Source organism: Copadichromis virginalis, linkage group LG7 (assembly GCF_057382275.1).
Source record: "Copadichromis virginalis isolate Kocher_CV1m ecotype Utaka linkage group LG7, C_Virginalis_male_GT1.1, whole genome shotgun sequence".
NCBI lineage: Eukaryota > Metazoa > Chordata > Actinopteri > Cichliformes > Cichlidae > Copadichromis > Copadichromis virginalis.
In genome coordinates, this window is record NC_140624.1 from 15,236,647 (window position 1) to 15,261,499 (window position 24,853).

The 24,853-nt window shown below is 38.8% G+C and overlaps 1 protein-coding gene across 1 annotated transcript; it reads right to left on the reverse strand.

The window, feature by feature from the left end:
- Window positions 1-5,951: 5,951 nt before the first annotated feature.
- Window positions 5,952-24,777, reverse strand: LOC146704711 (uncharacterized). The gene is made up of 43 exons (XM_085462022.1): window positions 24,702-24,777; window positions 24,305-24,560; window positions 23,740-23,854; window positions 23,277-23,367; window positions 23,056-23,189; window positions 22,740-22,956; window positions 22,384-22,509; window positions 22,174-22,288; window positions 21,932-22,082; window positions 21,696-21,809; window positions 21,546-21,615; window positions 21,289-21,426; window positions 20,501-20,665; window positions 19,992-20,086; window positions 19,782-19,908; window positions 19,419-19,674; window positions 19,231-19,283; window positions 19,033-19,136; window positions 18,748-18,899; window positions 18,470-18,608; window positions 17,907-18,017; window positions 17,611-17,790; window positions 17,119-17,358; window positions 16,874-17,030; window positions 15,866-15,994; window positions 10,658-15,765; window positions 10,306-10,480; window positions 9,978-10,225; window positions 9,682-9,865; window positions 9,384-9,594; window positions 9,108-9,283; window positions 8,917-8,986; window positions 8,655-8,755; window positions 8,537-8,568; window positions 8,264-8,444; window positions 8,072-8,176; window positions 7,801-7,841; window positions 7,590-7,712; window positions 7,364-7,462; window positions 7,106-7,234; window positions 6,966-7,005; window positions 6,405-6,528; window positions 5,952-6,304 (listed from the first exon to the last, which is right to left on the reverse strand). Exons 1-43 carry the CDS (start codon window positions 24,775-24,777, stop codon window positions 6,097-6,099), a joined length of 10,866 nt encoding a protein of 3,621 aa, XP_085318148.1. The 3' UTR covers window positions 5,952-6,096.
- Window positions 24,778-24,853: the final 76 nt, after the last annotated feature.

The following is a 24,853-nucleotide window of genomic DNA, read 5'->3' on the forward strand; positions in this document are numbered from 1 at the left end:
TCGGTTCATCACGCAGGATCCTTGTACGCCGTCGAGTAAGCAAAAGGATGGTTCCACAGTGTGTGGCATCAACTGTCAAACCTGGAGGAGGAAGTATGATGGTCTGGGGCTGTTTTGCTGGATCCAGGGCTGGTGACTGGTACAGAGTGAGAGGCACCCTGAACCAAAACGGCTACCAAAGCATTCTACAGTGTCATGCAATACCCTCTGCGATGCATCTAGTTGGTCAGGGGTTCAACCTGCAGCAAGATAATGACCCAAAAACATAAGTCTGAACTATGCGAGAACTACCTCAGGAAAAAAAGAACATAATGGTATGCTTGAAAACATGGAGTGGCCAGCACTGTCTCCAGATTTAAACCCCATCAAGCTGGTTTGGGATGAACTGGACAAAATAGTGAAAGCAAAGCAACCGACAAGTGCAACACATTTATGGGAAACCTTTCTGAAGAATATTTGACTTCTATTGTAGAAAGAATGCCACGGGTGTGTTCACCTTGTATATCTGCCAAAGGTGGCTACTTTGATGAGTCAAAAGTTTAGTGTACATTTTTTTTTACTATGCATTCATTTCAGAGTCCAATGAGATATTAAACTTCATAATTTTCAACAAAAATGTTAAAATTGAGGCGTTCTAACACTTTTGACTGGTGGTGTATATTTATCATGCATACACATATTATGTTATAAATTCCTTTTTTTTTAACTTAATCGGGTTGGTACAGTTGTTGCACTTCAAGTGTATGAGAGTTAAAAGCTACACTTTGGGTATTAAGAGTGGCTCATGGTAAAAGTAGCCATTGATTTTACCTGAATCCTTGAATCTCTTTCTTCCTAATTATCTTGGTTCTAACCACATTGCTTTCACCTTCCTCTCTCTTCCTCAATCTGTTGTCGAGACTGCTGTCCCTCCTCTTGCACTTTTCCACGGCTGGTGCTAGCAACAGCAACCTCCTGTGATTACAAGTGAGTGACTACAAGACTCTTGCATTTGTCATTGGTTGATTTACGAGTGAGAATGAAACCTAACAGGCAGGTTATATACAATAAGGTTGACAGCATGGAGACATTTACTCAGAAAAAGGAAAATAATGGCATGCCAAAGCCCGCTTACACCTCCAACACATCGTTTTTACTTGTAATCCCTGTGGTGCATTTATGTTGCAGATGCCCAAAGTTGTGTTTATAATAGATAATTCTACCTAGCTCTACAAAATAAGGTATGGAGGACATGGGAGAAAAAAAAATTAAGACAGACTTTTGCGAGATCTCGCAAAACAAACTCGGGATCTCGCAAAAGTTTTAGCCGCATTCTTCGGAGGCCGCCAGCTCAAAGCCGACCGGGAGGTCGAGGCAAGATGTGCCGGGAGAGCGGTGTTCCCCCCGGGTTTAGTAGGTCTTGACCTCCCATCAGCTTCGTGATGGTGGGTGTCAGACATCTCCGAAAACATCGGAGCACTTTTGCAAATATGTTATGTCTTGTAAACCGAGCAGATATTTGACGTTTACACAGCTACATTCACGCCTCAAAATATCTTAAAAGTTTATTTTGTGGCCCAGAAAGAGTAATATTACAACTAAGTAGCTGCCGCCATTGTTGGAATTCAACTTTTGCGAGATCCCGAGTTTATTTTGCGAGATCTCGCAAAAGTTCATCGTAATTTTTTTCTCCCATGTCCCTTGCAGGGCTCTGTAATAAGGCGAACATAATCAGACTAACATTTTTACCTTTTCAATCTCAGCAGCTCAGCAGATTTCACCAAACATAAACGTTTAACATTTAGATAAGTAAATGTAGCTACTGTGCCTCTATTGTGTAGAGACTGAAAACGTGAAAAATAACAATAAGGTCTGACACTGTCAGAGTAAGATTTAAGAAAGGCGGGACAAGACAGGAAGATTTTGTTTGTTTTTTTCAAAGATAACTGCACTGTAGGTGACATTTGATAAACTGGACAGAAATTTCCCTTAAGTCCTATTTATTTTTTTAATCAAATATTGGAACTGTATATTATATACTGCAGAGTTTTGTTTTTGTGAAACTTCCTGCAAAACAAACTGTAGTATAATAATAATTGTGTAATAAAAAGGTTGGGGTGCACATGGTTAGTATTAGGCTGCATTAAGGGTAGCATTCATGTATTTAAGAGGATGATGCTGATAACATTTACTTGCCAAATTTGACATTTTATACTAGCTTTATAACATGTAGGCATGAGACATCTGCTCATGTCATGTTGAATTCAGTTGGCCAAATCCACAAAGAGCAGCGTCACAGGTCAGCTGACCACAATTTGTACACATTTTAATATATAGTGGAGTTCACAACACATATTAATATGCAACTTATTTCAAAGGGATATTTTTCCCTCACATACACCTGCTATATTCTCCTTTAACCCCTACATGTAACCTTTTCATTTTCGGATTAAGAATATTTATTCATGACCCTAAACTAAACACCAATAATACGAGGTGTAATTTCTTTTTAATTGACACTAAGATTATCTGGATTTAGGTAAGTCAGTTTAAATAATAAATATTATATCAAGATCATAGACTCACATTCAGAATAAGTCCTACATGATATATGTTATTATACCTGATATCTTTTAGATTAAGAATAATCATAATAAATAATGACAATCTCTTGCCCATGTACTTTTTTTCTAAAGGTCAGATACAATGAACTGCTTGTTTTACCAGAGCAAATGTTAATTGTGTCAACAAAACCTTTCCCAAAAAACATGTCAAAGTAGACAATGTTTGGTTTTCGTATGTTATAGCAGCACATGCACTGTTGTCTTTGCATGGTTTAATGATAACAGAAACTCTTGGTCTGACTCAAAGCAAATAGATCAGCTGGCTTTAACTCAGAAAATTTAGTCAAGCAGAAACTTCCACACGGAAGTGCCAGAAACGCAGATCCTGGAAAGGCTGTTTGACATTGACTCCAAAGTGGAGAAACTAAATCCCACAGACTCCTATGGTGAAATGCCCACATTAACAATTAAAATGCACGTCTACAGCTTTTGAACAGTAACAACTATACGATGGGTGAATTCATTGATTTGGAAACTGTTCAAGCTTAAAGTTAGAGGCAAGGCTGCTTTGATTGCCAGGTGTAGCTGTAGCCAGTCTTGCGCACCAGGCCCCATCTCTACTAATTTCTTTCACTGAACTGGACCAGAGATGCTACAATGTGAAGATGTGGTACTGTTAGAAATCTGGGTTTAAATACTTGGGAGATTTGTGTAACAGCAAAGATGGTGAAAGGCCAAATAAAAAAAATAAATAAATAAATAATAATAATAATAATAATTTTAAAAGTTTCTTTTACTGGTTTTCATTAGATTTGACCAGTGACAGTTTAAATTAAAGCCAAATAACTTCCAAATAAGTAATAAATATATGTGCCTAAAATTATACAGTGATGAGAGACCGATAAAAAGAGATGGTTACATTTTCACATTGGTGATTTAAGAATTACATTTCTTTAAATCACAAAATCATTTAAAACTTGCATTATGCATTTAGCAAGGTTGCCTTTTGCTTTAGAGGTTAGGTTTTCTTTAAAGTACTGTAGTCAAAAACAGACACAGTAAAACATTTAAGTGCTAACACATCCCAACAGATTATCTGTTATTGATTTATTATTATTTAACATCGAGTATGAAACTCTACTGGGGGAACATTTAGGCATACATTTTACGGTATCTCGCACAGAGTTTTATCACATTACTGCTAAGTCTCTAATTTTAAACTTGTGCTGCAATCTGACACACTACCGTCTTAGTGACAGTTGAAAGCGCCAGACAGGTTTTAGAGGATGATAAAAGGTGTTGGAACTTAAATAGTAATATATCTTTGTGGATTAAGTGTGCAGCTGTCCTAGTGACCAAAACTGCTTCAGTGTAATCATTTGTCCTCCCTGAATAAACACAGTGCGTGCTGCTTCTGAGAACTTAATCTTGCTTCCTTGTTCTTACTGCCAGCTCATATTTGTCCTTGGAGGAGCTCTCACCTCAGTATTTGTTTGACAACATTCAAATTACCTTGGCATTTTCAGTTTGTACTCCAGAACCCCAGATGAAGTACTGAGTAAACAGACTTTAGCAAATACAATTCATGCTTAGTGTGGTTGGATGAGAAACAGGTTACATGAGCATCGAAAGCAGCTAGAGCCTCCAAAAATCCCCAAAACATTTACTTAACTGAGTTCTCCATTTAAACACAGGTTTGTGTGTGTGTGTGTGTGTGTGTGTGTGTGTGTGTGTGTGTGTGTGTGTGTGTGTGTGTGTGTGTGTGTGTGTGTGTGAACACTATTTATTAACATATTTCAGCACTTAGTTGTGTGTTTATTTTAGCTTTTCATTTAGTTATTTATACTGCATTGTGTTTAGTAGCATACTGCATATACTGTGACTGAAATTAGTTATCATTACAAATAGCTGAATGACAATAAAGCTGAGTCTGAAAATTGGCTAACATCACTGTAGTTTCCACCCAGAGTACAAAGACATGTGACTGACTGGTGATGCTAAACTGACTGTAGTTGTGAGCGTGTGAGTGTGTAGTTGTCTATTTCTGTGTTTTAGACTGGTTATGGACTGGTGTACCCCTGGCTTTTACCCAGTTTTGGCTGGGAATGGTTTCCAGCCTTGTTGAACAAGCAGCAAAGAAAATGGACTGATGGAAGGAAAAAGAAATCTTATAGCATCTGACAGTTATTTGTGCCGTGTTCTTGTATACCCAGCAGAGGGTGTTCATTATGTACAAGTTGCTAAATGGACTGGCCTACTCTGCTGGCTCCTAATATATATGTGAAAAAAGAAAGCTGTAAAGTCTTTGCAATTGCTTCAGCTTATTCTAAAACCCCAAACAACCCTGAAGCTCCCAAACAGACACTAAACATAGGATGAACTATTCCGGACTTCAGTTTTTCTTAAGCATTCATCATTATTATTTACACAATTTGCTTATGGATTATTAGGCTGCTGCCCCCGCGACCCGGCCCCGGACAAAGCGGATGAAAATGGATGGATGGATGGATTATTAAGGTATTCTGGTTGTTTTAGCAACCTATTCAAAAGTTATACTAATTTGCATTGCAGAGGTGTGTTGCTATATTTGATTGATTTACAAATTAAAGCACAAATCTTAAAGTGCTTCTTCACTTATTTTATGTTTACTACCTATTAAATCATTGTAACTAGTCTACAGTTTATTCACTCATCTGCATGTAGTGAAGCCGTTAAATATAATAAGCTGAAAATATTGTGTCTTTATTCAGATAAAAATTGTATATAAATCTAGAATAATTTCATAATAATAATTTCAAATTGATCTGATGTGATCAATAAAGGACTGAAGTGATAGGATGTTTGTATCCAAAAAGCATTCGTGTTTCCAACTACATAAGTGGACTGGCTGTGGTAAAATAGCAAAGTTAGCCATGTCTTTGGTATGTTGTCAAAGCAGAATTCAAAGTAATAGAAACTCTGGCTCTCACATAATTCTAGCGTCTTTTTTCATGCTGTGTAATTGCTTTGAAATAAACATTATTGCTGAATTCTTTTCTGTTTCATTCTTATACTTACTAATGTTGTAACAGCTTGTTTCACCCCTACCACTTTTCAAATACTCCACGCGTTTAGTGATTTTGTATCTATATCTACAGTCCATAAGCACATCTCCACTCTTTCCTATTTTTATTTATTACTGCTTCACCAAGAACAGTCAAAATGCAGACTCTCCTGGTCTTTTTATTTCAAAATTTCACCCTGCCAACTTTATTGTATATTTAAAAAAACAGCTCGCTAAACTTTAATGTTTTTATGGAGAATAAGACAGTACATTTAGGGTTTGTGTGATGTAAATGTAAACACAAAATAAATGTTTAGATTTTATTTTACTAGAAAAAAAGAAGATGGAGGAGATGAGACATGAACTGAGTTGCAAGTTCTTTTTAATTTTGATCAGCAGATAAATACTCAAACTACAATACCAATTACTTTGTAAGATATATAATGATTTTTAAGAAAATATGGGAAGAAACATTTAAATGTCACATCTGTGAAGAGACGGACTGTTTCATCACAGCAGTGTGAAGCTTCTCTTCCTGCGAACATGATGTCGAGCTGTGGTGCAGTCCGTCTTGGTACACCCACACTGTTCCACATACATGTATGTGTAGGGGACCGTGTCTCCATTCAGGCAGACCAGGTCAACAGTGCGATTGCTGAAGTTTATCTCCTTACAGCATGAGCAGGAATGCTCCATAGCTGCTGCTGCTTCAGAGTACCTAAAGATAGCAGGGGACAGGATTATTAATATAGTCAAAGGGTAAAATAACACTTTTTGTAACTTTCCAGGGAACCATATAACATTAAGGTTATCCTTACATGGTGTAAGTGTTGCAGGATCCTTCACAATATGGCATATCTACCTCCTGGGAGGACTGACAACCTTTGAATGTAATATGGGTTGTCATGGACATTAACTTGCATCCCTTCTCCTTCTCCACACCTTTTACAAAAAAAGATGTTGAGTTAGTTTCTTTTATTTCTATTTAATGTAAATCCATCCATCCATACTGTTCCGCTTATCCAGATGTCATAGGCTGAAAGGCAGGTACATCCTGGACAGGTCGACACTCTGTCGACTCCGTCATAGGGCTAACACCGACAAACAGCAATTCACAGTTAAATTCACACCTATGTGGAATTTAGAATCAACAGTTAACCTAACTCCACTAAGTGCATGTCTCTGGACTATTGGAAGAAGACAGTACCCGGAGAGAACCCATGCAGGCATTAGGGGAACATGCAAACTCCACACAGAAAGACCCTGGCTAGCTGCTGGATTCAAAACAAGTCCCTTCCGGCTGTGAGGCAACAATGTTAACCACCACGCCACTGTGCTGCCTCTGATTAAAATATTATATATCAAAATGTTATACTCACAAATTTTGCAACAGCCATTTGCTGCAGTTTGAATTGTTTCCTAACGAGGAAAATATACAACATTAACAAAATTTGTTTAGTTTCATTTCATTTCAGACAGATACAGTCAATCAATCAACATTTTTTAAAAGCATACTTACAGGTTGGCAGTTACTCTCTTGGAAGGGTGGGCAGACAGTCTGTGAATGACTTGCTGTTAAAGTCTCACCATTCTTAACACAGGTGTAATGTTCACACTTATTCTCCGATGGTGACCAGGTTTCTCCTTGCTAGAAAGCAGTGAGATAGATGTATACACAAATCCACACAAACTTACTAGTATTTATTTAAACACACAAATAAGCACTTATTGGTGGTTGGCTTAGATGAATTAACACATGAAGTTACAACCAGCTTACAGTCAAAAGGTGTTTGGTTCCATTAATGTTGACAACACAGTGTTTCTGTACACACTTCCCGCAGCATTCATCTGAATCACTTTCCACATATCCATATCCCTGTGAGACACCGAGAGCGACGTTAGCTTGTGAAGCCCAATCTAGCAAGTGACACACTAAAGCCACCAAAGGAAAACAAACTGGGATGTATGGTGTAAGTGAAGATGACGGCTTTATTGTCTCTTACCAGTTCACAGTGTTCTTTGCATTGTTGAAACACACAAATTATTTTTAATAGACCAGATTTGGGGTCAATCTGATTGGCACAGGTACAATCCTGACATGCAATCACAGGAACTGAAGAACCAGGCTGACAAATAAAGAGAAGGTCATACATAATTATTCCATCATTAAAGGCAAAAAGGTGAGAAATGACAAGTCATCTGCTTCTTATTTACCTGATATTCAGTTTCTCTGTGTACACAAACTCTTTTAGGTTCTAGGAAAGAGTTGGACAAAGACGAGGTGAATTGCATGAAAGTACACACACACACACACACACACACACACACACACACACACACACACACACACACACAGATAGATAGATAGATAGATAGATAGATAGATAGATAGATAGATAGATAGATAGATAGATAGATAGATAGATAGATAGATAGATAGATAGATAGATAGATTGATTGATTCAAACTGTTTGAATGAGATTACCACATGTATGTTCTGCACAGCATTTTCCATCAGGGACACTGACAACTGGCTTATATCCAATTGGACAATTCATATTAGTGACTGGGCAGGTGTTAGGTTGACATTCTGCAGAGATGATGGCACAGTGAGATACTACCAAAATCAAATAACATTCTGGAAAATTTTAAAGTGCTTTGATACTATATGTCTTACGACAAACATAGGTAGAACAGCAGGGGTCTGATGGACTGGTCTGGTTGACAAGGACAAACCCAGGAGCAGAGCAGTCTGTAGTGGCTGACGGTGGAGGGCACACCTTAGGCTTGCAAGTCACAGTCTTCGTAGATTCTTCACAGATGCAGTCCTGGCATTTGTACTCAAATCTTTCATTGAACTGAAAGAATAAACCACAACTTATATTATTTTCTCCTGTAAGTAAACAATAAAGAATAGAATTTCTGAAAAAAAAAAGAGGAAGAAGATCACCTCACGAGGAATGCCCTCAGGATCAAGACATCCTGTTGGAAAATAAAAAAGTCACTAAAACTATATCATATACTTAGGTATGTAGTAGTAAACTGAAAATATTACAAAAAGTAATTACCACATTTTTCAACACATATTCCAGACTCCTGGTTGAAGAGTTTCATTCCATCAGGACAAAAGCATCCCTCAGTAGTGTAGTTCATAGTTGGTCCACTTGGACTGTAAAATAAGTTACGTTGGAACAGCAGTTAAATTCATTCAGTTAAGTTGATAAACAGTGTCACTTTTACTTATTGCCACTGTAACCATTTATATTTTGCCACATTTTGTTATTATCATAGTGCCTAGAAATGTTTTTGCATAGTTTTGCAGAAACTTACTCGTCTTGACAGGTTGGCTGTTCTGCAGGACCACAAGGCTTGTAAACTTTGCCTAATGGGCATTCACCAGCTGATGATGAAGAAAAGAACTTCATTGTTTTGTGCTTTGATTTTTATATACATGCTGGCAAAGTGTCACTTGTGATTCCAACCATTTCAAAACATTTACAAAATGATGAGGGGTTGCTTACTGCACAGTGTGGTGTGGTTCCTCCAGTAAATACAAACTCCAGCCTGAGCACAGGCTGCAGCATAAGTCTGTAAACTTGTGCACTCCACTGTTGGATTTGAAACGTGACAGCTATCAAAAACACAACCTCTGTAGAAATTTTCTGGAGAGACAAATGGATGGCACTCTGCAAAGAGACTGTTTTAACAAAAGACACAAAAATTAATGTATTTTGTTTTAAGTGCAAACTGTTAATAGTACAGGAATAAACTTTTGGGACAGATCAGTTCATGCTTACCTAGTTTTAAGTAGGTCACACATGGAGTCTGGTTTGCATGGAGCTAAGGTAGGTGGTGGTTCAGGTGCACTGGTAGGTAGTGCGGGTGGTGTTGGGCAGTTGGGCTGGTAAAGGTCTTCAACAGGCCAATAGTCAGCCATCACTGCACAGCTTTCCACCAGCTTACCTCCAGGCAACATGCAGTCATCAGCCTGATTATTGTTGCATGTTCCTGACAATAGTAATTAAACAGTTAATATTGCAGTACAACCTCAAAGTAAGGGTTAAGAAATATGGCCATTTTAGTGAACATTCTCACCACAATGTCCCTGTGTGTTTTTGCCAAAGTACTGGAATGGAAGGGTTACACTGAAGCCAGTTATTCCAAATGTAACAACCACTTTTAGACGAGGAATCTCTAAAATCAGGTTAATACCTGAATTCATGATCTTAACACCTTGTTGAGAATAAGGTAGGTTCAAACTTTCTCCATTTTTCAGTGCCTACAAAAGAATAATTGCACCATATGTAAAAATATACTATGAAATAATCTATCTTGGTTATTTTGCAGAAAAATACAATAAAATATTGGCAATCATATATGCATAAAGTTACCTCCAACTGTGCAGCTCCAATAAGATTATGATTAATGAGTGTGATGACTTGTGATACATATGATACTGTTATCGATCGTGGACAAGAAACATCTTCAGTTGGATCACAAAAGACATTGTCAATATAAATCTCCAGGTTATGTATCGGTAAGATCTCTTTCATCAAAACATAAGTACAGTTTCCTTGATAACTGTAGTAAAGTCCATCAAATGTGATGTAATGTGGATCTCCCCACCCTTCACATACACCTTAAAAGAAAGAAAAAAAATTTAATGGAGGGGAAAAAACATGAATGGAACAAATGTTTTTTACTCACAAAATAACTTACAGTCGCAAGTATAATATTGACAGCAGTAGTACTCGTCATATACCAGAACTGGTTTCTTTCCATTCGTGCAAGTTATGTTTTGAAGAGGTGGACATTCATATGGAATAATTTCTATTGTGTTGTTCTCTATGCATCTGGCCATGGTGCAGTTGCACAAATAGAAGGTCTCATTTTGCTTGAAGAAAATAGCACAAATAAAAATAGTAAAGGTACTTTAAGATGTTTTTTTGCCAAACACCTATGAGTTCATTAAGCTATAACCTATAAGTTAATTACTGGAAAAGTGAAAACAGTCAAAATCTCATTAAATACAAAGTTATTGAAATTTTTTTTTATGTGTAATGGGTCTTACTGAGACACCCCAATCAGGGCAGTCTGGTGGAGGAGTTGTAGTAGGAGGTGTGGCTGTAGATGTTGTAGTAGGAGGTGTAGCTGTGGTAGTTGGAGGTGTTGGTGTAGTTGTAGTAGGAGGAGTGGTTGTTGTTGTAGGAGGTGTAGTCGTAGTTGTAGTAGTAGGAGGTGTTGGTGTAGTTGTAGTAGTAGGAGTGGTTGTAGTTGTAGGAGGTGTAGTTGTAGTAGGAGGAGTAGTTGTAGTTGTAGGAGGTGTAGTTGTAGTTGTCGTAGTAGGAGGTGTTGTTGTAGTTGTTGTCGGAGGTGAGGTTGTAGTTGTCGTAGTAGGAGGTGTACTTGTGGTAGTTGGAGGCGTTGGTGTAGTTGTAGTAGGAGGAGTGGTTGTTGTTGTAGGAGGTGTAGTCGTAGTTGTTGTAGTAGGAGGTGTTGGTGTAGTTGTTGTCGGAGGAGTGGTTGTTGTTGTAGGAGGTGTAGTCGTAGTTGTTGTAGTAGGAGGTGTTGGTGTAGTTGTAGTAGTAGGAGTGGTTGTAGTTGTAGGAGGTGTAGTTGTAGTAGGAGGGGTAGTTGTAGTTGTAGGAGGTGTAGTTGTAGTTGTTGTGGTAGGAGGTGTAGTTGTGGTAGTCGGAGGTGAGGTTGTAGTTGTTGTAGTAGGCGGTGTAGTTGTGGTAGTTGGTGGCGTTGGTGTAGTTGTTGTAGGAGGAGTGGTTGTTGTTGTAGGAGGTGTAGTCGTAGTTGTTGTAGTAGGAGGTGTTGGTGTAGTTGTTGTAGGAGGAGTGGTTGTAGTTGTAGGAGGTGTAGTTGTAGTAGGAGGAGTAGTTGTAGTTGTAGGAGGTGTAGTTGTGGTAGTTGGAGGCGTTGGTGTAGTTGTAGTAGGAGGAGTGGTTGTTGTTGTAGGAGGTGTAGTCGTAGTTGTTGTAGTAGGGGGTGTTGGTGTAGTTATAGTAGTAGGAGTCGTTGTTGTTGTTGTAGGAGGTGTAGTCGTAGTTGTTGTAGTAGGAGGTGTTGGTGTAGTTGTAGTAGTAGGAGTGGTTGTAGTTGTAGGAGGTGTAGTTGTAGTAGGAGGAGTAGTTGTAGTTGTAGGAGGTGTGGTTGTGGTTGTTGTAGGAGGAGTGGTTGTTGTTGTAGAAGGAGTAGTTGTAGTTGTAGGAGGTGTAGTCGTAGTTGTTGTAGTAGGAGGTGTAGTTGTGGTAGTTGGAGGCGTTGGTGTAGTTGTAGTAGGAGGAGTGGTTGTTGTTGTAGGAGGTGTAGTCGTAGTTGTTGTAGTAGGAGGTGTTGGTGTAGTTGTAGTGGTAGGAGTGGTTGTAGTTGTAGGAGGTGTAGTTGTAGTAGGAGGAGTGGTTGTTGTTGTAGGAGGTGTAGTCGTAGTTGTTGTAGTAGGAGAAGTAGTTGTGGTTGTTGTAGGAGGAGTGGTTGTTGTTGTAGGAGGTGTTGGTGTAGTAGTTGTAGTAGGAGGTGTAGTTGTGGTAGTTGTAGTAGGAGGTGTTGGTGTAGTTGTTGTAGGAGGAGTGGTTGTAGTTGTAGGAGGTGTAGTTGTAGTAGGAGGAGTAGTTGTAGTTGTAGGAGGTGTAGTTGTGGTTGTTGTAGGAGGAGTGGTTGTTGTTGTAGAAGGAGTAGTTGTAGTTGTAGGAGGTGTAGTCGTAGTTGTTGTAGTAGGAGGTGTAGTTGTGGTTGTTGTAGGAGGAGTGGTTGTTGTTGTAGAAGGAGTAGTTGTAGTTGTAGGAGGTGTAGTCGTAGTTGTTGTAGTAGGAGGTGTAGTTGTGGTAGTTGGAGGCGTTGGTGTAGTTGTAGTAGGAGGAGTGGTTGTAGTAGTAGGAGGTGTAGTTGTTGTAGTGGGAGGTGTAGTTGTGGTTGTCGGAGGTGTGGTTGTAGTTGTTGTAGGAGGAGTGGTTGTAGTTGTAGGAGGTGTAGTTGTTGTAGTGGGAGGTGTAGTTGTGGTAGTCAGAGGTGTGGTTGTAGTTGTAGTAGGAGGAGTGGTTGTTGTAGGAGGTGTAGTCGTAGTTGTAGTAGGAGGTGTAGTCGTAGTTGTTGTAGTAGGAGGTGTAGTTGTGGTTGTCGGAGGTGTAGTTGTAGTTGTAGTGGGAGGTGTAGTTGTGGTAGTCGGAGGTGTTGATGTAGTCGTGGTACTAGGGGATGTGGTTGTTGAACATATCTTACAACAATATACCCTTATCTCATAGTCATAGCACTTTCTTGGAGGTCTAGTCTGATCCTCTACTCTACATATTAAACCAGTGTCCTGATCACAACTAACAACTTGGCCAGTTTCAGTCACAAAGTCATCAAAGGTTTTGTCCGGGTATAGTACCGCTCTACACTCAATGTCTTGAATATCTTCACATATTTGAAGACCGCTATCTGTGATGTTTTTGTATGTTTCCCAATCACTTTTGTCCGTTGGATCATCCACATCATACCAGTCTGACCACGCACATGTGGTACTTGGAATGCAAGTAGTCGATGAGATTGTGGTTGTACTTGTGGTAGTCGGAGGTGTAGGTGTAGTTGTAGTAGGAGGAGTAGTTGTAGTAGGTGTAGTCGTAGTTGTTGTAGTAGGAGGTGTACTTGTGGTAGTTGAAGGTGTGGCTGTAGTTGTACTTGTGGTTGTCGGAGGTGTAGTCGTAGTTGTTGTAGTAGGAGTGGTTGTTGTAGTTGTAGGAGGAGTAGTTGTAGTTGTAGGAGGAGTGGTTGTTGTTGTAGGAGGAGTAGTTGTAGGAGGTGTAGTTGTAGTTGTTGTAGTAGGAGGTGTTGTTGTAGTTGTTGTAGTAGGAGGTGTTGGTGTAGTTGTTGTAGGCGGAGTGGTTGTTGTTGTAGGAGGAGTAGTTGTAGTTGTAGGAGGTGTAGTCGTAGTTGTTGTAGTAGGAGGTGTAGGTGTAGTTGTGGTAGTCGGAGGAGTGGTTGTTGTTGTAGGAGGAGTAGTTGTAGAAGGTGTAGTTGTACTTGTGGTAGTCGGAGGTGTAGGTGTAGTTGTAGTAGGAGGAGTAGTTGTAGTAGGTGTAGTCGTAGTTGTTGTAGTAGGAGGTGTACTTGTGGTAGTTGAAGGTGTGGCTGTAGTTGTACTTGTGGTTGTCGGAGGTGTAGTCGTAGTTGTTGTAGGAGGAGTAGTTGTAGTTGTAGGAGGAGTAGTTGTAGTTGTAGGAGGAGTGGTTGTTGTTGTAGGAGGTGTAGTCGTAGTTGTTGTAGTAGGAGGTGTTGGTGTAGTTGTGGTAGTCGGAGGAGTGGTTGTTGTTGTAGGAGGAGTAGTTGTAGTTGTTGTAGGAGGAGTGGTTGTAGTAGTGGTAGTCGGAGGTGTGGTTGTAGTGGAAGGTGTAGTTGTGGTAGTTGGAGGTGTGGTTGTAGTTGTTGTAGGAGGAGTGGTTGTAGTAGTAGGAGGTGTAGTTGTGGTTGTCGGAGGTGTGGTTGTAGTTGTAGTGGGAGGAGTGGTTGTAGTTGTAGGAGGTGTAGTTGTGGTTGTCGGAGGTGTGGTTGTAGTTGTAGTGGGAGGAGTGGTTGTAGTAGTAGGAGATGTAGTTGTGGTTGTAGTTGTTGTAGGAGGAGTGGTTGTAGTTGTAGGAGGTGTAGTTGTGGTTGTCGGAGGTGTGGTTGTAGTTGTAGGAGGTGTAGTTGTGGTTGTTGTAGGAGGAGTGGTTGTAGTAGTGGTAGTCGGAGGTGTGGTTGTAGTAGTAGAAGGTGTAGTTGTGGTAGTCGGAGGTGTGGTTGTAGTTGTTGTAGTAGGGGTGGTTGTAGTAGTAGGAGGTGTAGTTGTGGTTGTCGGAGGTGTGGTTGTAGTTGTTGTAGGAGGAGTGGTTGTAGTAGTAGGAGGTGTAGTTGTGGTAGTCGGAGGTGTCGATGTAGTCGTGGTACTAGGGGATGTGGTTGTTGAACATATCTTACAACAATATACCCTTATCTCATAGTCATAGCACTTTCTTGGAGGTCTAGTCTGATCCTCTACTCTACATATTAAACCAGTGTCCTGATCACAACTAACAACTTGGCCAGTTTCAGTCACAAAGTCATCAAAGGTTTTGTCCGGGTATAGTACCGCTCTACACTCAATGTCTTGAATATCTTCACATATTTGAAGACCGCTATCTGTGATGTTTTTGTATGTTTCCCAATCACTTTTGTCCGTTGGATCATCCACATCATACCAGTCTGACCACGCACATGTGGTACTTGGAATGCAAGTAGTCGATGAGATTGTGGTTGTACTTGTGGTAGTCGGGGGTGTAGGTGTAGTTGTAGTAGGAGGAGTAGTTGTAGTAGGTGTAGTCGTAGTTGTTGTAGTAGGATGTGTTGGTGTAGTTGTTGTAGGAGGAGTGGTTGTTGTTGTAGGAGGTGTAGTCGTAGTTGTTGTAGTAGGAGGTGTTGGTGTAGTTGTAGTAGTAGGAGTGGTTGTAGTTGTAGGAGGTGTAGTTGTGGTAGTTGGAGGTGTGGGTGTAGTTGTAGTAGGAGGAGTGGTTGTTGTTGTAGGAGGTGTAGTCGTAGTTGTTGTAGTAGGGGGTGTTGGTGTTGTTGTAGTAGTAGGAGTGGTTGTTGTTGTAGGAGGTGTAGTCGTAGTTGTTGTAGTAGGAGGTGTTGGTGTAGTTGTTGTAGGAGGAGTGGTTGTTGTTGTAGGAGGTGTAGTCGTAGTTGTTGTAGTAGGAGGTGTTGGTGTAGTTGTAGTAGTAGGAGTGGTTGTAGTTGTAGGAGGTGTAGTCGTAGTTGTTGTAGTAAAAGGTGTTGGTGTAGTTGTTGTAGGAGGAGTGGTTGTTGTTGTAGGAGGTGTAGTCGTAGTTGTTGTAGTAAAAGGTGTTGGTGTAGTTGTTGTAGGAGGAGTGGTTGTTGTTGTAGGAGGTGTAGTCGTAGTTGTTGTAGTAAAAGGTGTTGGTGTAGTTGTTGTAGGAGGAGTGGTTGTTGTTGTAGGAGGTGTAGTCGTAGTTGTTGTAGTAGGAGGTGTTGGTGTAGTTGTAGTAGTAGGAGTGGTTGTAGTTGTAGGAGGTGTAGTTGTAGTAGGTGTAGTCGTAGTTGTTGTAGTAGGTGTAGTTGTGGTAGTTGGAGGTATTGTCGTAGTTGGCTCACATACATCCACACATGTTTTGTTTTTCTCATCAAATATGGGCTTATCTTCTGGGCATACAGGGTAACAGCCTGTATAAAAGGATATCACATAATAACCTTAATTAATATTTCTGAATGGCACATTTATCTGATTCAAGGTAATACAAACTGACACGACTGAACCTCCTACCTTCCAGGGTGGGTATCGGATTCAAACATACACCTTCTGGATTCAAACAGGTCTTGTAGCATGGAGAGTGGCAAGGGTTATAGTGCCACGTGCATATAAATGGGTCGTTGTAGTAATCACAATAGACAGCTAGGAGAAAAAGATACAAATTATGCCATTTACTTAGATGATTAAAATGTTGACTAAAATATATGAAATTTCAATTTATAATGTGAATGCAGTTCAAACTCCACTCTCACATTAAAATTTAATAAGGTTATTGAAAATATTTTGGAATTTCTGTCTGATTGCACTAAAATAAAAAGATTGCAATGAGATTATTTATTTGATTTTGGAAATAAGTAACCCTGACTATAATATACACTGAGTTTAAATTGAAGTGAATGTGTTACATATGCAAGTGTTATAAACTAAAGCAAATATTGTCTGCAGTATATTTGATGTTAGATTACATAAGTAATAAGTCTTTACTTATTACAGATGCAAAATTTGTTTCCTTTCACTTTTCCACATATTATTTTTGTTGTGATTATCGTTAATCACATTTGACCTACACTCAGTATTTAAGAATGATCCCACTACAATTGCATATCCTTTTCAATAGAGCCCAACATGTTATATTACAGGATTTTTTTAAGCTAACACAAACCAAACACCGACTCTGGAACAATCACTTTGCACATCCATTTTCTTTTGCATTTAACACTTAGAAATGTGTTGTCCGGAGAGGTTTAATTAATTGTCTGACTATTGTAAAAATGAGAAAATTCCGTTTCAGATGCTTTATAAGCTTGCAAAAGCACGTGTCCACTTTGGTCCCTATTGGTTATTGAGTGTAGCTTGATACAGAAAAGATCAAGTTTATTAATTAATAATAATAAAGTAAAAAATACGAAAAATGATGGGGTATGTTTACTGAGCAGATTGATATATAGATCTCTGTAGTTGCAAACACCAGGCTCACAAGAATTTAAAGCCTCAAAAAACAAAAAACAAACTGTTACTCACGACAGATCTCTGGAGTTCTCCATGCAATGCAAACATCATGCTCATTGCAAGCCTGAGCGTAAGCTGCAACTGCTGTGCAGAAACATTCACAGTCTCCTCCAGTGTCGCAGGCACATGAGTCTTTTACGCAGTTTTCATAAAATGGAAAAGGGCTAACCTGAACAGTGGTGCAAATTTGATGATGATTTTTTTAGAGCATTGTTTTAGATTTGCGTGAATGTGAACAAGTTACAAATTCTCATTACCTTTTTGTGGCATTCTTTAAATGTTTCTCCAATTATGATGCTACACATCAATTTTGCCCACTGATGTCGACCGGGTGTTACTACGCACGGATCAATGTTCACCTCCGCATCTGGACAAGAGCTAGACACTTTCCAGCTGTTTGCAAACTCAAGTGGATTGCTCACCACCAGCTGACCCTGAGTGGTGTAGTCATTCTGTCCATCACCATCGAAATTACCACATAGGCCACACACCTCTCCCTGTGCAAATAAACAAAAGAGTCAATCGAGCAATGTGAGATCTTAATAAATATAATTTAGTGATTTACATTTATCATAATTTCATTAATATATTAGGCTCCTAGGAATTTTCTTTCTTTTTTAGAAATGATTCTGTTAATTTTTTCAATATGAGGTATTGAAAACCACAAGTATGTGGTCAGACAAAAAAGGGTACAATAAAATAGTAAAACTTTAATGCAAGAATTTAATGTAACAGTTACTGTGACTCACGTTGTGCGTTGGTTCAAGCAGGATCCGAACAGCTGTTTTGCGATCCCACATCACTGCCATCCCAATCTCAGATTCTACAACCACATACAAGCCAACATTCCTTATCTTGTACTTGATATCAGGTCCATGTCCCAGATCACCCTCTTCAACTCTTCCCCTTGATAGTTTAATTTCATTTTTCTGTAATGAAGGAAAGGAAATTTCTGTTGGTTCAATTGCAATGCTGAAAATATATTTACTTAGATTTACTATTGATGGCATAAGAAAGCTTTGATATTGTTTATAAGTGATCTTACCCCCAGTTGAATTCTGACTTTTTTAGAGCAGGTGGTGCCCGTAGAGCCACAAGGTACATTTTCAGTGATAACTCCAAAGCTGTTGTGCACCGTTTTATTGCCACAGTTGTTCTGTTAAAAAAAAAAAGGGAAAAAAAAGGTTAAACTTTGTGTTTTTTGGGGGCTAAAGTAGACGATAACAGGAACAAGATTATGCACTTAAATGTTATATATTGACTAACTGCCTTTGAATCTTTATGTAATGACTTTTGGAGACACAGTGTAGGTAATTCTTAACTGTCTCAAATCTTTGCACTTAGAAAAAATGATATTATTTACAATATAAGGCATTTGCTCCTTGCAATTTCACCTATGAGTTCTAAGTAAGTAATTGTATTTGGTAAACAAAATATACAGTGTGAATGGCATGTAACTTTTTTTTTACAAAGGAAATTAGAGTTGCATAACTGACTTTACTCCTAATTGTTCAGAGTTTATTTCTATGAGAAACTTTAGATCAGGACATGACAAGGTCAATTTAGGTGACAGCTGTGCTTTGGATGATTCTGGCATACATTATTTACCTTTACAGCAATATAGCCACACTGTCCTTGAAATGCATATGTTTTCTGATCAAATGTAGTGTAGTGACCACTTCCATAAATAATGCAAGTTCCTGGACATTTTTTCTCAGAGCATGTCCATTTTCCACTTTGGCAGGTACTAAATGTATCAAAAAAAAAAAAGTAAATACAGTACAATTTGAATACTGTGAGAAAAACATGTCATATATATCACATACTGTTTATTACTCTACAAGTATTAATTAGAAAATAACTAAAAAAATAAAATAAGATCCTACCAGGTGTTGCACTGATTAGGTATTTGTGTCCCGGAGACATAGAGATGGCCATCATGTTTGCATGGACAGTCACTTTCTTTCACACAGAAACCTTTACCATCATCAAGGAGGCCACTGGGACACCGACAACCAGATTCACACTCTGTGGCATCCTGGGAGGATAGAAAGACCACATTGATAAAAAATAAATAAATAAATAAATAAATAAATAAATAAATAAATAAATAAATAATATTTATCAGATATTGTTTTTTCAGACTTGGAGGTGCATCAAAAACAACTCACACAATCATCATTGTCCAGATTTAAACAAGTTCGAGCACACTGCACTCCAACAACTCCTGCGCTTGCAGTGGAGCAGTTGAAGTATTCTTTTGGAGAAGGACAAGCTGTAGAAACTGTAGGAAAAAAAGTACAAATTCCTTTAATATACTATATATTGTCTTAAAAAAACTCTCTCATTGAAGAAGAAAAAAAACTGACTTGACATGCGGGTTCTCCCAGAATGGCAATGAAGAACTCCGTTGGTGCATATGCTAGAAAAAGTCACCAGAATTATAAAGATACAACACAAAAAGCCAAGTCTGTGTAAATCCATCATACTACATGTATTACGGTCCTGTTTAATCCTTAGTTTAGGATGTTTCATTTGAAATCCTGAAGTGACTCACCAGCGCTCGTTGTTGGTGCTGATGGACTTGCCTGACTTTACGTAGACTTCATTATGGTAACAGGGACACTTTGCCACTGGGACACAGATGCCGTTGTCATCTAGGTAGTGACCCTCAGCGCAGGAACAGCCATCCACAGGCAAGAAATCAGAGGTGCAGCTCTGCTGCTTTAAGCTCAATGAGCTGCAAGTCAGCTGGCATCTCTGATTTTTGTAAGAGAAGGTCTGAGATGCTGGGCAGTTCTTGGTGTATTTTTCTGTTTTACAGAAAATATGCTAATGATTACCTCATAGTTTTGGACTAACTAATAAAAAAGAACACGCTCATCAAACTTCATTACTGAGCTGTTTCAGATACACTTACCGCACACATTCTCTCTCCAGTCTGTCAAGAACACTCCCTTTGATGCACAAGCTCTTGTGTAGGAGGAGAATACAGCACACAGGCAGTCCTCGCTCTTCTCACAGTTACAGCTAGCATAAGTACATCGCTGTAGAAAACAGTGAACACATTTTTATTGTATTACAGTCCCACTGTATTTAGTTAAAGAAACACAGATAGATTGTGTTGTACCTTGTAGTAAATCTCAGGATCCACTACAGAATGGCACTCTGCAAAGGTGCTATTTGGCTGTCGTAGCAAGGCGCACCAGTGATTGGCATACTTTTCTATAAGTAGATGAGTAAAAATGTCATTTCTTGCTTATATTTCTTGCTTGTTTATATATGCTGCAATTAGTGCCTGGAAAGTAAGTTTCAAGAAAATGATAGCAATTAAAGAAATAAACTTCCTTCCATCCATCCATCCATTCTCTTCCACTTATCCTTGTCAGGGTCGCGGGGTGGGTGGGAGGTAGGGTACACCCTGGACACACCGTGGACACGTTGCCAGTGTGTCACAGGGCTAACACATAGAGGATAGACAACCATTCACACTCACATCCACACCTATGACCAATTTATAGTTACTAATTAATCCAAACCCACTAAACAAATAGGTGGAGTTCAGAAAAAACATAAACGTGGACAATAAAATAAGGAATAAGAAATAAACTTGATGGACAAAAACACTTTCCAGTTTACCATTTTCCACGCTGAAAGAACAAGGGTCATCGAGTCTGTCTTCTCTGTCTTGGCATATATGGCTAGCCTTCCAGGAGTTACTGAAAGCTGCTGCACTTCCCTCCACAATGCCCTGACGAGTGTTCATGTCATCAGACAGGACCATGTTGTAGTTCCCACATAAACCTAAAAATTACAGATTCTTAATGAAGAAATTATCATGAAATGCAAATAAGAATGCTAAAGAAAAAAGTATATCAAAATAAATTATTTTCAATGACTTGCTAGTTGGGTGGTATTCAGAGTGGGACAATCCTGAGATCATCCCTGGTCACATACAACACAATTTCTCTATTATGTTCTTTGGCTACCTCAGTGTCTACTTTTCACTGAACCTTCAAGATAGCCTTTTTATTTTGGCATACCAGTTAGCTGCCCACACCATCTTAACTGGTTCCTTTTCATCTGAAGAAGCTAACAGTCTATTACGAGCGCCTTCATTATTTTTTAAATTTCTCGCCGTAGCTCTAAGAGTGGGCGAGGCCATTTATTACAACCTTTTAGCCAAAAGGTTGTAATAAGGTTGCTGGCAGTGTTTAATTTAAAAAAAAAACATATGAATCACTGAAGTCAACATAATCTGCTGTTGTTTCATTTGTTTAAGCTGCAAATGGCAACGTTTGTTTCGAAATGCACAGATATAACCATCTTCAACAGACAGCATTCTTTAAGTCTTGCAATAAATAGTTACTTAATAAATGCATACTAGCCCTCGTGATATAATGCTTTAAGACTAATGTAAAACTTACCACGTGTCTTTTCTCTGTAGCTCTGCTCCAGGCTGACATAGACTTGCATGAGAGGCACATGTTGGATCTGAATTTGCAAACCAAAACTGGTCTGGAAGATGATGTGAAAGGACGAAGCGTGGAATATACTGATATCCCCTGTGAATGAAGAGATACACAAAAATCAGTGGTATCAGTGGCTCAGTGGCTAAGTTCTTACATCTCAGCATAAATGAAAGTAACATCTTAAATCGAAAGTTCCTTATTTTCCGACCAACCTGAGAAGTACGGCAAACTGATACTCTGCATATTCTGCTTTACTGCGCCATCAGCAGTGAATGTTAACACCTGAATAAAAACAGAATCGATCATTAAAATGTTGCAGCTGTCAGTATCTATTTAAAGCACGAGCCCGGTATTAAACTCACATTGTGTCTGTCATTGTTCAGCAGGATTTTGATGGTCTTCAGACAGGTGTCATACTCTTGGTGTGCACATGGTACCAGTTTGACCAGAATGGTAAACGCAGGGCTTGCATCATCCTGAAATACACATAATGTAAGCAAAAGAAAAAAAATGTAGCCTAATCCAATATATTTTTACTTACATGTGCCCAACACAGTATTGTCTAAAATTTGACTGTACTGTACTAAGGCTCATTTACCTTTCTTTCCACCTTTGCCAGGGTGTAGTAACAGTCTCCATGGAAGGTGAAGTCTTTCCCATCAAAGGTGGTTACATGTGAACCTTCTTCAACCGCACACGTAGAAGGTGTTGAAAGACTTTCACAAGCCCATCTACCTTCAAAACACGTGCTGAAAAAAAAAAAAACCCAAATTCATTAAGAAAACAAAATATGCAGACACATTGTTAAAAATTACATTCTGATTGCATTATGAACATTACCATTCCTCTCGCTCCTGTCTGTAAACTTCACCAGATTCATAGATTTTTCCATGCTTGCACTGGCATTCAGACTGAGCAATACACCCCCTCATGGAAATGTCATCGAACACGGTTCCTGAAATGGAAGGTTGGCATTTGAAGGTAACATCCCATGAAAAGAGAAGCTTTAACAGGTGTGCAGAAAGAAACTTATTTGACAAGCGCGCTAACCAGGAGGACAGAAGCAGCCGTCCATTTTGTGGTCCTCACAGAATGAGCTTGTGTCTTGATGCGTGCAGGTATCCACACAAGGGGAGCCACTCTCTTCATAAACCATGTTGAATGGGCACTGTTTGGCTGTGAAGGAAGTGGGAATTTACGCAAAGTGTCTAAACATCAACTTGTTGAAGTTTTTCACTTGAGTGTAAAAACAGCAGATTTTTTTGTGCACTTATTTTACTTCTGACATTTGCCAAATTTCACCATATACTTGGCTCAGGTGATTTCAGTGTTTTGGTACTCTCTCTACCGCTTAATATATAAAATACAAAAAGAAAAAGAAAAAGAAAGAAAAAACAAAACTTTACCACAGAACTCAGAAGTCCTCCAGTTGGGAGGCTCCCCTCCTGCATGGGAACACTGTCGAGAGAACTCAGAGAGTGTGCTGCAGACACAAAAGTCATCTGAATGGTTGGTGCAGCCACACATGTCCTGCACACAGGCCTGAATGTAAGGCTCGGGGTCAATCAGTTTGGTACAGGAGCTCCAGGTTTCTGCATGCAGCATCTCTTCACAGGTGTTTTGCTAAACGACAGTAAACACATGCACAATTATTTAATGCAAACAAAAAAAAACATCAGATCTCTTTCGTTAAACCTGGCTAAAGTAGGTAACAAAACTCACAAACTCTTTGCATGACTCTGGCACATTCATAGCTTCCTGTGAGACATCTTCCTCTTCATATGGGTCCTCACAATCATCATTTGGACGATGGACTTTATGTATGTTGCCAAACTCAATGGGGCTGATTTTCCGACCTTTTGCATACAATTACATTAGTAGGGACACGCAATAGCCAGCATATTGAAGATTTAAAAAATTAATGAATGATGAACAGCTTTTACCATCAAGGAGGAACTCGTTGTAAACTGGAACACCGTTAAAATCTCCACAAAGTCCACAAGTGCGGTTAGTGTAATCATTATCAATTTCCACCTTAAATATGGAGTAAAGGGTTAGAAAAAGTTTTAGAAACCAGACATGACATGTTTAAGATATTAATACAGTATATATATATAATATATAATATATATAATAATAACAAAATAAAATGAAACGAATGCATCAAAGTTGCCACATTTAAGGACTTTACATGTATGCAAGGACAATAGTAACCACTGTAACTATTGTTGTAGTGAACCAGGTAATCGGCAATTCAACTCGAGGACAATGTATTTATTTAAATGCCACACAGACCAAAATATAAAAGTATGGCTAAGTATTTCTGGAGGTTGGGCTGTTAGTCATTAATAAAAGAAATGTGTTTAAAATAATGTCCTATTGGATCTGTCTATTTTAAGGATTTACCATGACTGCATCATCAAGGTTCCACATGACAATGATGCCAACTTTGGACTGGAGCTTGATGTAGACTGCATTTCTTTCCACTTGTACTCCGGCCTCGTAGTGTGGCAGTTTGACACTGAGAAGAAAGATAATATCTTTTTGACAATTATAATTCATTTATATCTATAATTAACATTATATAAGAAGCATCTCTGTAATGAATAAAGTCTTTTGCATTAGTAAATCACTCTGTGAACTTCAGCTGTGCTTTTTATGAGTGTATACAAGTGCTGAGGGGAAGTGTGCGTAATGATGAACATGGTCAATCAATCAATCAATCAATCAAAGATTAATAAGCATGTGGATATTTCTTCCTACTCCATTTCAGACTTGATGATGATTTAGTGGTTAATTCATGTCATTAGGATTGTGTGTATGTATTGTTATATATATATATATATATATATATATATATATATATATATATATATATATATATATATATATATATATATATATCTGAGATAAAAGATTATCATTGTCATCATAATTCTATCAGAGTTGCTTTTTTTTTTTTTAAACTTACGGCAGGTCGTTCACAGTGACCACATCCTTGCTGAGGTGAAATGCAAAATCGATGATGGTGACCACCACATAACTGACTGTCGGGTTTCCATTGTTTTCATTCCTCTTCATGTGCACAGAGAACTCTGGGAAGGTGTCATGGCAGTCGGAGACCAGGTTGTATTCACACATGCCAGGAAACTGGTACACATCACCATCGAACGTCTTGAAGTGCTCCCTGCCCCATGTGCTACAGATGCTGCTCACATGGTTGCGGACTGGAGAAACATTCACGTAAATAAAAGATGAATATTGGTGGAAGTATTATAAATGTTGTGTTCATATATGCATCAATGAAGAAGATACATTTATTTAAATAATTGAGGTTTAAAAGCAGACCAAAATTATTTGAGTCTTACCCAATCTGGCTTGGATCTCAGTGACATGGGCTATAGTCAAAGCAAGGAAGCACAACCCCACCGAACTCCCCCTCATTGTTGCCACTGTGGACTTGATGTTCCCTGAGTGGGTAATGTAAAGAGTGGTTCTTGACTACCTTTTATATTGAGAT

Excerpts from the sequence above, each read along its gene's own strand:
- LOC146704711 (XM_085462022.1), bottom strand. The coding sequence starts at position 24,777 with ATGAGGGGGAGTTCGGTGGGGTTGTGCTTCCTTGCTTTGACTATAGCC. Across the intron at positions 21,427-21,545 it reads CAGTTTGCCGTACTTCTCAG|GGGATATCAGTATATTCCAC; the intron begins GTTGGTCGGAAA and ends CTTCATTCACAG. Across the intron at positions 8,177-8,263 it reads CTGTTCTACCTATGTTTGTC|AATGTCAACCTAACACCTGC; the intron begins GTAAGACATATA and ends TCATCTCTGCAG.